Below are 15,059 nucleotides of genomic sequence, written 5' to 3'. Positions count from 1 at the left end.
GAATCGTTTCAACCCCATGGTCAATAGCACATGGTTTTGAGAAAAATATCTGAAAAGTGTGGCGTGCATTTGTATAATCCTTCATGAGTCAGTAATCAGTAGCATTGCCTTTTGTTGCTATTATAACTGCGAATTGAAGTATGTATTGAATGTTACAGCTGAAATATTTTTGCTCCAGTAAATTTTAAGTCTGGGCTTTCAGTAGGACATTGTAAATTCTGAATATTCTTAGGTCTAAGCCACTTTATTCTAGTAAATATGTGGGCATTAAATACTGTCGTTTATGTTTATTTTCTACTTTTATAACAAATCTTCTTGCTGAGAGTAAAAAAGAAGCAGAAATTAGTGGAAGTGAAGAAACTCGTTGACTTTCCTAAGCCGTTGACTTCCTGCTCAGCCGACCATGTGACTGGACAGCAGGCGCCTGTCTCTGGGGGAGCGTTGATATGAAGACAAAGTACTGTTTTGCTATGATATAATCGCCATTAATTTTCCCTACATGGCCCCAAAGCAGCTGTCTCTTTCAGAGTTCACTGCATACTCTGAACTGGAACAGCATGGAAGTGACATGAATGTTACTTGTGGAGACAAGAACGGCGATGTGTTGGTGTGTAGTGGGGCTGAATGTAAACCTGTGCTGTCATCGGCCTTCACTAATGGCTGCAAAATGAGAACCAGATTGAGTTTCCTGAACTTTTTATCCTGTTGTTTTATTGTGGAGGCTGTTGTATTGTTCATACATTGTTTTATTTCTATCTCATTAATAATGTTGTTTGTTCTTGCCAAGAGAAGGATGGAAAACAAAACTATGTTTTAATGCCTACTTAAATAAAATAGCTCAAATTATTGTTCAGTTTAACAATAATTTATGCGTGAATTATAAATTTGTCATGTAAAATGGAGTTAAGTTAGTTTTCTTTTTTTGTTGCACAGATCGAGAGGACCAGTCAATTCTTTGCACGTGAGTAAACATTGAACATAACTTTTCTATTATTATTTTTTGCCTGAAATGAATTATACAGACAGGTATAAAAATTCATTTGTTGACTGTTGTTGAGGGCCCCAAAGTTTATTTATTAAATTTCTGTGAATTTAACCTGTGACTTTGTGTTGATATTATTTAAAGGTTCATTCACACCTTTAACCAAAATCCAGTTCGGACGCCTAGAAAGTTTGGTGTATTTGGGGAGGTTGGAGAGTCCAATCAAACTCTGATGGGGACCAAAAAAGCGAACTCTGGGCTGCCCGAAATGCTAGGTCTTGGTTCGGTTGAAATGAACTCTGATGCGGTTCGAATGCATATGTGAATGCCAGAGATCTCAGAAAGTGGACTAAAGTGCAGGGCATTCTGGGTAAAAACAACCAAAACATATGCGTGTATCTAGCTTTTATGGAAGAAATGGCTTTTGACAAAAGACAAATCCTACAACTGCTAAATTCTAAGGGTGCACCTATCGCAGACTTCTGGCTGATTGGCAATTACCAATCTTTAGAACGCCTGACCAGATGATTCAAATTTTGGCCGATACCAATTTCTTTGGTCTGAAATGTTGCAGTGGTTTATTTTTAAACCTTTAGAAATGTCGATAAGATCAGCTTCAAATGTAAATTGGTGTACCGGTACTAAATTTTTTAAAAGCCCCTTGTTGTTTAGCTATTAAATGTTTTTGTGCTAGGATAAGTTGGTATTGAAATTAGTGTAGTTTGCAAAACTGCAATGGAAACACCTTTTCAGCATCACACAAGTCGTGATCAACAGCTGGATGTTACTACTACTGACTGAAAGCGACAAAGACGACAGGAAATGGTAGGAGGATCATGGCGTAGTGTGTTTTGAGTGACTTATCACTTGAACAAACTTATTTACGGAGCTTCTTCAATCAAATCAATCAATCAAATTTTATTTGTATAGCACATTTCAGCCGCAAGGCATTTCAAAGTGCTTTACATCAAATTTAATTCTTATTTAATAGAAACACCACAATTGTGAAAATGTTATTTTAGCGGTACATCGACGAAGTTTTGCACACATTTGTAATGGAAGCTATTATCATGTACATCATGCACACTGCAGAGTTGAATTTAAAACAAAGATTGCACAGACAAAGACTTCCCCACCGACATGTGGAAACTGCTATAAAACACCAACTATTATCCCCACATACCAAGAGCAGTACTTGTTTGTAAGGCATAAACAAAGGCTTTTAGAAATTTTACAGCCTGCAGTCAAAAATCCAAAGAGGTGATCTTCCTATAATTACAATCGCTTCACACTGCAGCTCTCATTCTCCCACTTTGGCCACATCACTCTTGCCAAGTGGAAGCCAAACAATATCTAGCACATAGTTGGCGTATGCAAATGCGCACTGTCTGTAAAACCTCGGGTTATGCGTTAAATCTAAGCCGTTGTGTCAAAGATTCTGGATTTGATGATCTTGGGAACATTTTTCAGCCTTTTTCCTAAGCTAGTGTAACTCTGTGGCAAAGCAGCGAGAAGCATGCCAGAAACCGCAGCTGCAAACCTGGAAAATGTTGGAAATATATTGCAGAGAAAGACAAAGATGGTAGCTGAGATAACGTCTCTGCTTCTCTACCTTAAGGGAGGACAAAGTAATTAACCATGAAGTCAGAACTATGAAAGTGTGTGAATAAAACCTGCAGTGATTTACAGATCTGACGTGTTATCGTCGCCTAGTGGCCACATCTGTTGATGTAGAGAGTTCAGAGTCGTGGAGATGCCGGTTTTTCTATCAGCTGTCTTCCTGTGCCTTGCAGAGGCGAGTCGGGAGCTGGTAAGACAGAAAACACAAAGAAGGTCATCCAGTACCTCGCACATGTTGCTTCCTCCCACAAAGGAAGAAGAGACCACAACATTCCTGTGAGTATTCACTCAAAGCTACTAAACATCACTCACTGAAACACAATAATACTGCAGAAAAATTAGATGTGATTGTCAGTTTTACAACAGAAAAACATTGTTGCAAGTGAAGATTACTCTCTGTAAATAATGTTGCCAAAATCGGATGTGGGTCACGTAATCCAGCTATAAAGGAGACACTCAACTACTTTGTGCGCTGAATATTTTTACTTCATTTAACAATTTATATTTTTTTTATTTGCAACACACAGCCAGAATCCCCCAAACCAGTGAAACTACAGGCAAGTTCCTCTTTTTCATCTTTCCCACCCTGTTCATTTGCATGCATCTCTAGCATTGTCCTTTAAAATAAAAATAATTCTCTCAACTTGATGATTTTTAATGCTTGTAATAAAATCAGAAATGTTTATTAGAATCTATTCTGTTTTTCTTTGTCAGGCCCAAAATGCAGTTGTAAGTAAAAGTTAAAAGTCTTTTAATCATTCACATGTTGTGTTTTGCTCACCTCAAATAAACCGACGTGCATGCCACAGTTTGGCCACATGTAAAGCCTTAGCTGTCATCTTGTTCTTTGTGGTTACAGTTAGAGTTAAATCTGTATTTAAGTATTTATTTTTAACCGTTTGACACACCAAACTAGGTAAAAGCATGATCTAGCTGAAGTTGTTACATGCTGTATAGTTGGGGGTAAAGAAAAACACCTTGAACATAAATGGTGTCTTTTATCGCAGCAGCATAATCTCACCCTGAAAAACTTGAATTTAAAAGTTGATTTTGAGGTTTGTGAAGCATTTCTGTGTTGTTTTGCTCACTCTTTTTAAGATAGAAAAAACTTTTTTTTTTAAAGTTATTTGTAAGAATTCAGGATCATATGTGTTTTAACATCAGAATTTTAAAAAGAAACAGGCCCTCCACTTCAACATTTCCATCCTTTGTATTACACCGAGAAAAACAATCAACATATATTTTTAAATTTATTTATTTAGAATATGCAAGTAATACCTGGCTTCCCACTTGATGGCACACATCTCACAATCATAGCACAGAAAAGTGTTTTTTTTTTTTTCTTTCTGGTTATTACTTTGAAATAATGTTTTTGTTTAGCGATTGTTATAGATGTTTGGTGACTTCAAGATGCCAGACTGTGCTGCAGTTCTCTAATGAGGATTTATGGGATTTTTACCTACATTTATTTAAACCACTTTATTTATAAAGTACATGTCAACAAGCTAATTTAAAATGACAAAAACATCAAACATCAACCAAGCAAGAAATGGTACATTGGCAGTGGTAAAATAAAAATAAGTAAAGAAAAGTGGGTAACAGACTCAGTGTTTCTGCTGTTTTACAGTTTTCTGGAAGCATATTCCAGATTAGCGGAGCATAAAACCTGAATGCTGCTCCTTCGTGTTCGTTTCTGATTCTGGAAATGCAAAGTAAATTAATTAATTAATGCAAATAAAGATAAACTGCACATATGACAAGGTTTCCCCCAGAAAACTCGGGCTCTAGAGCAGGCATTCATCCAGCGGCCTGGCGTGTTTTTGAGTTAAAAAATGTTTAAAGTTGACAGAAAATTTTTAAATATCATTTGACAAATGTGTTATTGAAAGATTAATACCTGAACACCAACTATAAAGTCTTAAAAATTCAGACATTTTAAAAACACTTAAATAATTAAGCCATGCTTAGACTGGTGGGGGCACAAGTAAAGCCTGGTGGCCCGCCAGGCTTATGAAACACTGGGGGAAACCCTGCATGAGATTCTCATGATGATGTTGTGAGATTAATCCTTCAATCCAGGAAATGTTCTTCAGGTATTTTGTTGTTATACTTACAAATTGAAAACATTACAACTTACATTTAAAGGGACTGTTATGGGGACCAATTATCTGTGATAGTTAAGAAACATTTCCTTTACCTATGATTTGTTTCCCTACTGACTGAATGTACTAAATTATTTTTTTCTAATATTTTCAGAGTGAGATTAAGCTGCTGTTATAATCAGGAACTTGCTTGAACGGTTTACTCTTTCTGCAGTAGTTGTCTTTAACAAGCCTCTCAGTCCATGTGTGTAGTACCATGTACCATGTACTGGTACCAGCGTCTAACCAGCTGGCCTGTGGGTGTCAGGAATCAGAATAACACACCGCTTAGTTTTCTAACTAAACCTGCTGCTAATTCCATTCCTAGACGGCTGTAGGTTGTTCATAGATGTTAAGCTGTCATTTCAGAAATGTTCTAACTAGAAATTCACTTGTACCCACAACATGAATACATTTGACTATTTTCATATATTTTGTTGTTTTTAACAAATGAATGTCCTCATACCCTACAGAGTGGATCCCTGTTTTATGTGAGTAATATTTAGTTTCTCAGCTCTTTTAGAAAATATGAAAGGAGTGTTCTCCTCACTTTGCTGCTGCCTGCTTGATACACCGACTCTTTATTAAATGTTAGAAATGTTTTAGACTTTATAACTGGAGGCTTTCTACCTCACTACCTCCTTGCACCTGCTCTGTTTAGAGGGAAATTCTACATTGCATGCATTGCTTAAATCTTATAAGTACTTTTTCCAGTTATTTTAAGTCTTATTTTTCCAATGTTTGGGTAACTTCTGTTGCAGAAACAAACAAATACTTGATGCAAAAGGATTTGTTTGTTTGTTTTTTTTGTTTGTTTTTTTTTTACCCATTTATGCTCTATTGATGTTTTTGTCAACAGTGTAAACCTTCCTAATCTTGTTGAGAATCACTGGATCCCAGCTGTCCATCTTAATGCAAACAGACCAACAACGAAACAACCATTGATGCACTTAAATCAGTAAAAAAATAAAAACAATAAAAAAAAACCTCAAATACATGCAGGGAAATACCTACACAGACCAGAACCAGCAACTCTTTTGCTGTGAAGCAATAGTACTGATAGTGGCACCAGGGCAATGCAACAGCTTGGTTAATCTTTCATTTAGGGCAGGCTCAGTCCAGTCAACAATCAGACCAGGAACAATATCTGGCTTACAAAAAGAAGATACGATTTTAACAGTAATTTGAAGAAAATTATGACTCAAATGTTTATGTTTTTGCAAACAGTTTAAAGGAATTACTTTGTAATCAATGTGAAATAAATCTGTCCAGCAGTGGTGGGCATCGTTAATTTAAAAAATTTGTTCCACAACATGGTATGTAGCGGAAGCTAGCGCTAAAGCGCCACAGCAACATGATATGTAGCATAAGCTAATGCTAAAGCACTACACAGACATGGTATGTAGCAGAAGCTAACGCTAAAGTGCTACACCAACATTTCCAGGTCAAATTTTAATAGTATAATCTTACTTTCCCAGATTTAATCACATGGCAACTGTAGTTACTCATGTTGAAAACAAATATTGTGCAGTTTTAATTATGTGGTACCACAAGATTTTGTTATGTTCTACAACTTAAAGAATTTCTCTTTTTATACAAAAACAATAATTTTGTAAAAGTTTTTAGGTATCATGGTGGTTTGTGTACACAGCTAAAACCTGTAGACCTTTAGAGCACATTGATTTTAAGCGAAGAGATTTGGCGGTTCTCACATCACCACCTCTTAATCGCTCAACTGGGCAACTCAAGCAGAACCTTTTTGGACTTCTCCAACATCCAAGAATCTGCCCCAAATGAGTTTCCCACATGGCCAGGTTCCTGCCCAGTGCTCTTATTTTCCTTTCTTCTGAAAAAAAAAAAGAAGAAAACTTGGCATATTTGTTGGACCTCTGAATCAGATGTTGAGCACTGCGAATGCAAACACAACTCTGCTCTTCCTCAGAAGATTTAACTGGCACAGTTGTGACTGATCCTCTTTGAGTCGCCTAAATCTGTCCCCAAGTCTTTCCCCACAGCTCGCCAAGCAGCCCGGTTTTTAAAAGAAGATCCACTTGTAGCAGTTTAAGGATAAAAATGCTTAAATTGATGGAAATGAAGAGACTTCTTAACAGATAGGACCTTTTTGTGGTGTTCTCTGTTCCTGTCATGTTGTCTTTTTACTATTCTTTAAAATTGATGCTGAATTTTGACCTAATGCATAATGGAAGTGGAAGCCTGTTTAAATGTGACCTTTGTTTGGTCCAAGCTAAGGCTTTTCACCATCAGGCTGAACCCCAGACCTGTGTTTGTGTAAAAACAAACTCCTCTGGTTTGATTTATCTGTCCCCTGTGGGCCGTTCAGCTGCTCCAATGGAGGCCTGCTACATTCCAGCTGCTCACAATTTCACCCAAAAGCAGTTCTTCACACTCATTGGCCAAATGCAGCATTAAATGCCTCGCATCCCAAGTGAGATGCTGATTCCTCAGTTCCCCTCTCATGGAAAACGGCTTACTCAACCCTTCAGTGCGTGGAGATATTTCTGTCTGAGTGGGAGACGGTTTCTTTTGCCACAAGCTGTTTTTCTCTCGGCCATTTTGGGTTCTCTGGCCATGACAAAGTCCGCAGCGAGATTTAGATGGAAGCGTAGAGGAAACACCTGTCAAAACATCACCATAAATCTGTTATTTATTTTTTTCAGCTTTTCTAAAGTGGGCAACTTCAATAAAAACCCTGACCTGTTTCTGCTCCACTCTGTTTAATGTGGGCATTATCTGCTTTTATCGCAGCAAAAGTTTTAAATTCAATTTTAAAGTTTAGAGATTTTTGTTTAGGGAATTTTCTTTAACTGCATTCTGCTGCAAGACAGGAGGAAGGAATGCAAGTAAAAAGTTTGAATTTTTAAAAACAATTTACATTTTTGTAGGGGTGCACCGATTTATCGGTCAGCTGATGTATCGGTGCTGATTTCCTTAATTTTGGAAGATCGGTTATCGTCTGATTTTTACATGTGGAGCCGATCCTTTCTATGCTGGAGAAGGTCTAAAAATCAGCCACTGTCCTGCTTGATTGACAGACCGGTCCACCAGGTCATGTCTGCACATTTGCAGTTAACAATCATCACCGCGCTTTTGCCAATTCAGCAACTTTCTTGCTATATTGATCAACAATCAAGGCAAAAATAATCCAAAATTGGTATCGGCAGGTTAGGCTTTTTAAAAGATCGATAATTGGCGATTGGCCAGAAAACTGCAATCGGTGCACGCTTATTTTTTATTTTTTTAACTAAATAGGCTCTCAACAAAATGTTAAAAGCGTTTTGTTTGTTTCCATGACTGAATGTTTAGGTGTTGATATACTTAATGTTAAGATAAAACCACCCATTAAAAGACATAAGGTTTGTCTGCATTTGATTAGAAACTCTTAAAATGTAAAGAAAAAAATTTACGCCTTTTCACTTTGATGTGACTTGGTCCTATTCAAAGGAAATTGATTTGATTTAACTGATAAAATAACATTTAAGCACACAACTGTTAGCTAACAGTTAATTTGTGTGTCCCTCAAGACATTAGAGGGCCACATAAATAGTTATGATGGTCCGGATCTGGCCCGCAGGCCTTCTGTTTGACACTTTTGTTTTATACTATTAGTGTTGTGGAAATTTGCCTTTGCAGACTTGGACTGAAAACGTATCCGCTTCTATTAAATGTGACTAAAGAACCAGATGCTGCTTTGGAGCCTTTGGCCCGGACAGAGCTGTAAAAAGTTAAAACCAGCATAAATATTTCTGCAAGTGAAGATTATAAAAGTTACCCTCTGAAGATTCTTTTTCACCTAATCATCTTTTTTAAAGTCATAAATCAATACTTCCATCTATTATTATCTGCTGTTGGATTCATAAACCATAGCGGCAAAATACATTTTCTATTTTCATCTTTATTTTTTCTTTTCTTTCTTGTCTTTGCAATTTCCTGATTTTTTTTTTTCTCACTGTTTTTGGTTTTTGATGAGACAAAAAGTTCTTCATATTTTCACTTTTTGACACATTTAAATACCAGACAAAGAAAAAATATACATTTAAAATTTGTTTTGATTCCAGAAAGTTTAGTTTATGTTTGTCATTTTATATTACTAAATTAGAAAATTTAATACATTTTTCTGTCCATACATGATCTTCGGTTCAAATGCAGCAGCCCAGAGAATCTAATGGCTTTTTTAAAGGTTTTTAATTTGATTTTAAAAAATGCACTTTTTATATAAAATTTATATTAAAAATTCTTCCACTTTTTTGGGAAAAATTTTAGGAGATTTTTGTCATTGCTTCCAAAAACTGAACTTAAGCAAAGGTTAATAGAGACATTTATTTGATCCTCCGTTGGCTTTTTCTAACAGTTCTTCTCCAGAAGTTTAATGGTGATGCTCGCTTTACCATCTTCCCTCAGCTTTGTTCTTTTCGCCTCCATTTCTATAGATCTTGTGAAATCTGCTGCATGATTGTTTTCCACCTGTCTGTGAACCTCAGTTTGTCATCGCTCTCCGCTCGCCTCACACACCCCTTGGTGACTGAACGCTGTCTGTGTTTGTCTTTGTGTGTTTGTCAGGGTGAACTGGAACGCCAGCTTCTTCAGGCCAACCCCATCCTGGAGTCTTTTGGCAACGCAAAGACTGTGAAAAACGACAACTCGTCACGTTTTGTGAGTTGAGCCAGGCAGAAACCATCAAGTCTAATATAACTGTCATAAGATCTTCTGGTGCATTAAAAAAAAGTCCAGTTTGAAGAGTTTTATATTTGTGCAAACCTGAAAGAATGTGGCATCACCTCAGATGTTGATACCAGCAGCAGTGTTGTTAATTACAATCTGAGCTTTGGACATGGAACCTGAAGTGGTTTTGTGTCCGGTGAATTTCCCGTGAAGTTTTGACTGTTTGTTAGGCTACGTTTGTTAGTCAATTGAGTCTATCAATTGACTCAATTGGTCGTTAATACTAATAAAATGTGACTGCTCTCTGGTTTAGTGTGGATCGGTTTTAAAGTTATTCAACAGTTTGAGCCGACTGCATTGTCCCAAGATCATAAAAAGAAGAAGGAAGCAGAAAAACAAAAAGTGATGGCCTTTTGGGGAGCATTGACTACACAACTGATCAGTTGATTGCATGATAAATTGAAACTCAGTAATTTCCATTTGTGGGATTTGTTGTTTTTCCTTTTTCTCTCTTTCTACCAAAAGCTGGATGATAAAAGTCTTCTGTCTCTTCTAGCCCTGTTTTTGAAGTACAGCTTCGTTTACAAAGACTTTATATGTGGTTTCTGTTGTTTTATTTATTTAAAATGTCTTCCAGTTACATTTTAAATATTCATTAGAATTTAACATTGATTTATCCTTGAAAATGTGTGCTTGTATTATGCCATTACCACAATATTAACTGAAAATGGACTCAGAACAACAATATAATAATTTATCCCAAAAACGTCTGGGACAATTTATCGCCCAGCAGAATCTGTTGTTGTGACATGAGTAGCATTGACTGAAACTTCTGCAGAGAAGTCTGTTTGAATACGAAGCCGGTGCTAGGAGCGAATCATCTTATACTATTTATCATGCTTCCACTGCGTTATCGGTACTGGGGATTATGTTTGTGATTTTGCACCCATTGCACAGGAAGCAGTTTTTATAGTGTAGATATCAGTGATTGATTGATTTGTTTTTGTTTTAACATGAAATTAACATGTTAATCTCTGCAGGGGAAATTCATTCGCATCAACTTTGATGTTGCCGGGTACATCGTGGGCGCCAATATCGAAACCTGTATCCTGTATTCTGGAAATAAGCATCTATCAGTTCATCTAACAATCTTTGTTTTGGTTGCTCTGAGGATTTCATACTTTTATACCTTTCTACGCTTCGGCTCTGACCTCATTATAATGCAGTCACGGAACGTTTTGGTTGTTTCGTTCTGGAATTAAAAAGATTTACTTTTCCTGACTGTTCTGCGTCAGACCTGCTGGAGAAATCCAGAGCGATTCGTCAAGCCAAAGATGAGCGCACCTTCCACATTTTTTACCAGCTGCTGGCAGGAGCTGGAGAGCATCTCAGATGTGAGTAAGAAGAGAGTGGAAAGATTAGTAAGAAGTGAAAATATGTCTTATTGTTATAACTCAATCATAGTTTCAATCATAGTTTCCTATAACCCTGCCTGGACTTTAATATAATTTACAAAAATTAAGTCCCAGAATACACAGACGCTGTTACATCACACTTTTTATTTCTTTTATTGAACTAAATATATGTTCTCAATTCTGTTAAATAAAGGGGCAGACATATTTATTTCAACTCCTTATTTAACTTAATTATAGAAATGTAGAAATATTTTCTTTCTGGGACAGACTAAAAAGTTTTTTTTATTGTATTTGACAAAATGTAATGTTTATTACTTATTTTGTAGTGCTTTATATGATAAAACAGTGTCGTTTTTATCATATAAAGCACTTTGAGCTCCCTTGTTGCTTAAATGTGATGTACAAATAAACTTGAGTCTTAAAGAAAAGAGGAAAAATATTCTAAAACCGAAACCAATTAGGTTTTTTCTACCAATAAATATGTAAGTAACATAGTAGATATTGTAGCTTTATTTCCAACACTTAGAATAGGAAACAAAGGACAAAAAACTAAAATAATTTAACTAAAAAATAATACAGCTTAGTCATTAGCTTTATATGTTATGTCGAAATACATTTAGATATGCTGTATAAGACCTAACATTAACATTTATATCCAAAGGAAACCTATACTCAACAATACATTGTTTAATAATTAATATTTATGTCACATAAGTTTAGCCGTTTTTCCTTGTTTTGAAGGAGAAAAACAGGGGAATTTGTAGACTTGTTAGTTTAAATTTCGGTCCTTGTCAGTGTTTTCTGTGATTTGCTTTGTTATATTATTTTCTCACAAGTATTCAATAGGGTACTCATTTTTAAACTGAGACATCCGCAGTGTGAATATGACCCTATTTAATAAACATCTTTACATTTGTACTCAGTTGGTGAAAACTAGTGAAGTCTGAAATCTGTTGGGGATTAGGTTTTGAACGTTTACTTTCTCTCCACAGCCGATCTGCTTTTGGAAGGGTTCAATAACTACAGATTCCTGTCGAATGGCAACATCCCGATTCCAGGGCAACAGGACAAAGACAACTTCCATGAAACCATGGAGGCCATGCACATCATGAGCTTCGCACACGAAGAGATTCTGGGTAAAGCAAGAGTTCACTCTGACCTAACTTTGTTTTTTGTTTTTTTATGTTCTGCTTCCTGTTCAGCACTAAAGATAAATGATAGAACAAGAGGTGCATTTCTTCATGGAAATGTCTTTAAATGATTCAAAACCAGTTGGCCAGCATCTCTGCATGTGAAGATGCAGATCGTTTATACAGGGGTCCCCAAAGTCGGTCTTCGAGGGCCGGCCTCCTGCATGTTTTAGTTCTCTCCCTGGTGGCACCAACAACCTTTTCAGCAAGTCAATGTTCTTCTTCTAACGAGTCATCATTGGATCCAGGTGTGTTAAACCAGGGAGAGAACTAAAAGATGCAGGAGGCCGGCCCTCCAGGACCCACTTTGGGACCCCTGGTTCATAAGAAAGGAAGGGAGGAGGAATTAAACACCAATTAAAATAAAAAAACTTTTTTTCAGGTGGATATGTTGTAAGTTAAAAATAAAGTATTTTCTGCAGAGCTTTATATCCCTGTTAGATTAAAAGGTAAATACCTATGATCGTATTGGTGTCCAGGTTCAGTTAAAAGACTTGAAATGCCGTCAACATTCCTGATTTGTCTGGATTTGTTTGTTTGCAGCGATGTTGAGGGTGGTGTCTTCAGTGCTGCAGTTTGGTAACATCATCTTCAAGAAGGAGAGGAACACTGACCAAGCCTCCATGCCTGATAATACTGGTAACTATTCTAGAAAGTCTTCCTGCTTTATATCTGTTTGGTAAAGCACAGACACCCCTCTCTCATTTCAGTTCTATTTATTTATGCAGCATCAATTTAAAACAAATGTAAACTTGACAAACAGGTTCCACTACTTCAATCCACTTCATTCCAGTCCAAAATTGCATACAGTACAGACCAAAAGTTTGGACACACTATCTAATTGAATTCAATTAGAAAGTGTGTCCAAACTTTTGGTCTGTACTGTACACAACTCAAATTTGAAAATAAAACATCAGCTGAGATTATCTTTATTAGGAGCCAAACTGATTACTCCTAAGCCAGCCTATGACAACAGCAAAGAGGAATTATTTCCTTTCAACCAGAAGTAAAGTTTAGCTCACTGTGAGCGATCATGAACTCCTTCACCGTTTTCCACCCTTGAACTGTCAGGATTTATAAATGGCTGGAAAAGTCAGGGGAAAAAAAAAACTTAAATTAAGTATTTTCCAAAACGTGATGTGTTCAAAAGGGAAGGGGATGAAAAACAGACATTTGCCTTTGTAGAGTTTATTCCCTTTCACATTTTCTAGAAGCAAGCAAGGAACCAACCAACCAGTCAATGAACAACCAAATAACCAACCAACCAACCAAACAGCTGATGATCAATCAACAAGCAGCAAACCAACTAACCAAACAGCCCACCATCCATCCAGCCAACTTACCAACTTACCAACCAATTACCCAGTCAACCGACCAACCTGCCCACCAACTGACCATCCAGCCAAAACCCACTATGTACCTTCTGGTTTTATAAGTTCCCTACTTAAACCCTGGTTACTGTAGATATATCTGCAGTGGATTTATAGTGAACTTTGTAATTATATAAATTTATACAATTGGTTCAAAAATTCTGAGAACCCCCAAAAATTTGAGTTTGATGTGAAAAATGTGCAGGAATCATAAACTGTGCACCTCCTCAGTGTTCTGTTAAGCCCTAAAACTGAAATGACTTGCTTTGTACAGTCTTCCAGTTTCTCCAAGTGTGCTGTCTGACAAAAGGTACTAGAACAGAGTGAAACAAAAAGATAAAAGTCTGTTTCTAATCACGCAGCACAACCAGAAATCTCTAAATGCACAAACAGAAGGCAGAACCAAAACAGCTGTGTTTTATTTTCAGTAGTGAAACATCTTTGCTTTAAATCAGGTTCTGTTTTTGTATAATAGGTCCAGCCAAGTAAAATAATTTTATCAGTCATATTCCATATTTGAGAAAGATTATTATTAATCAGGTAATGTCAAACTATATGTCGATCATTTATTTTTGACAAGAAAATCTGAGTTCTGCATTATGACGAAATATTATTTATTATTTCTGCTCTCTTTGCCAAACTCATGAGAGCTGCTTTTTGTAGATATTTCTGTCTTGCGACCCTTTTCATAATATGTAGTTAGAAACTGCTTTATTCTCGTGTTTATTTTTTTAAAATCTTGTTTTCTAGCTGCTCAGAAACTGTGTCATCTGCTTGGTATGAATGTGATGGAGTTTACCAGAGCCATCCTGACGCCCAGAATCAAAGTGGGAAGAGACTACGTCCAGAAAGCCCAGACCAAGGAGCAGGTCACCAAAGTCTTGACTGGCTCTCATTGAATTTATTATTTCCTCCTTCATCTTCATGCTGTCGTGTTTTTTTCCTCCCTTCAGGCCGACTTTGCGGTGGAGGCGCTCGCTAAAGCAACATATGAGCGCCTGTTCCGCTGGCTGGTTCATCGTATTAATAAAGCTCTGGACAGAACCAAGCGGCAGGGCGCCTCCTTCATTGGTATTCTGGACATTGCTGGGTTTGAAATTTTCCAGGTTTGAATTGTTCTTTCTTACATTTTTCAAAAGTAATATTGCTCCTGCTTTTGAGAGACTTGCAAAAGTATTTATAGCCCCTGAACTTTTCCATATTTTGTCACATTGCAACCACAAACATAAATTTATTTAATTGGATCTTAATGTGAAAAACCAACACAAAGTGGTGTATTGAGCATGAAGTAGAAAGGAAATTATACATGATTGGGCCTATAGTAAACTTTGCTGGACGATAAATTGTATTGCGATAATCAATAATCTTGTTGTTTTGAGACCATTTTGAAGTAATATAATGGTAAGGCATAATAACAAGAACACTTTCTCAATGATCAATAAACTTTAAATTCTGATGAACATTTAACACTGGAACTGGAAGACAATTTACATATCCAAGATAAATAAACAAATACAATCACAAACAACAAATAAAATTAATTATGAAGTCTCTGTAAATAAAATTGTCCTCCAAAAAAGGGCTAGTCAAGACAAAAGCACCAGACTGAAGACTTTTATCATCCAGTTTTTGGTAAAAAGATTGAAAAGATCAAAACAACA

General features: G+C 36.5%; 1 protein-coding gene across 5 annotated transcripts in view; it reads left to right on the top strand.

Annotated features, from left to right (window-relative positions):
• Nucleotides 1-15,059, top strand: part of LOC122830232 (myosin-10-like) — a 72,039-nt gene that overhangs the window by 20,544 nt on the left and 36,436 nt on the right. The window contains exons 4-15 of one of the 5 annotated variants that reach the window (XM_044115422.1): nucleotides 934-961; nucleotides 2,776-2,878; nucleotides 3,130-3,159; nucleotides 3,317-3,331; nucleotides 5,217-5,234; nucleotides 9,322-9,414; nucleotides 10,464-10,527; nucleotides 10,719-10,817; nucleotides 11,831-11,974; nucleotides 12,572-12,667; nucleotides 14,149-14,267; nucleotides 14,352-14,504. In XM_044115422.1, coding sequence (XP_043971357.1) covers nucleotides 934-961; nucleotides 2,776-2,878; nucleotides 3,130-3,159; nucleotides 3,317-3,331; nucleotides 5,217-5,234; nucleotides 9,322-9,414; nucleotides 10,464-10,527; nucleotides 10,719-10,817; nucleotides 11,831-11,974; nucleotides 12,572-12,667; nucleotides 14,149-14,267; nucleotides 14,352-14,504 — 962 coding nt within the window. The remainder of the gene's footprint in view (nucleotides 1-933; nucleotides 962-2,775; nucleotides 2,879-3,129; nucleotides 3,160-3,316; nucleotides 3,332-5,216; nucleotides 5,235-9,321; nucleotides 9,415-10,463; nucleotides 10,528-10,718; nucleotides 10,818-11,830; nucleotides 11,975-12,571; nucleotides 12,668-14,148; nucleotides 14,268-14,351; nucleotides 14,505-15,059) is intronic. The other 4 variants (XM_044115423.1, XM_044115424.1, XM_044115425.1 and 1 more) reach the window with 4 other exon arrangements.

The sequence above is a fragment of the Gambusia affinis genome, linkage group LG04 (genome assembly GCF_019740435.1).
Source record: "Gambusia affinis linkage group LG04, SWU_Gaff_1.0, whole genome shotgun sequence".
Taxonomy (NCBI): Eukaryota; Metazoa; Chordata; class Actinopteri; order Cyprinodontiformes; family Poeciliidae; genus Gambusia; species Gambusia affinis.
The sequence above is the reverse complement of the archived record's forward strand: the minus strand, read 5'-3'. Positions and strand labels throughout refer to the sequence as shown.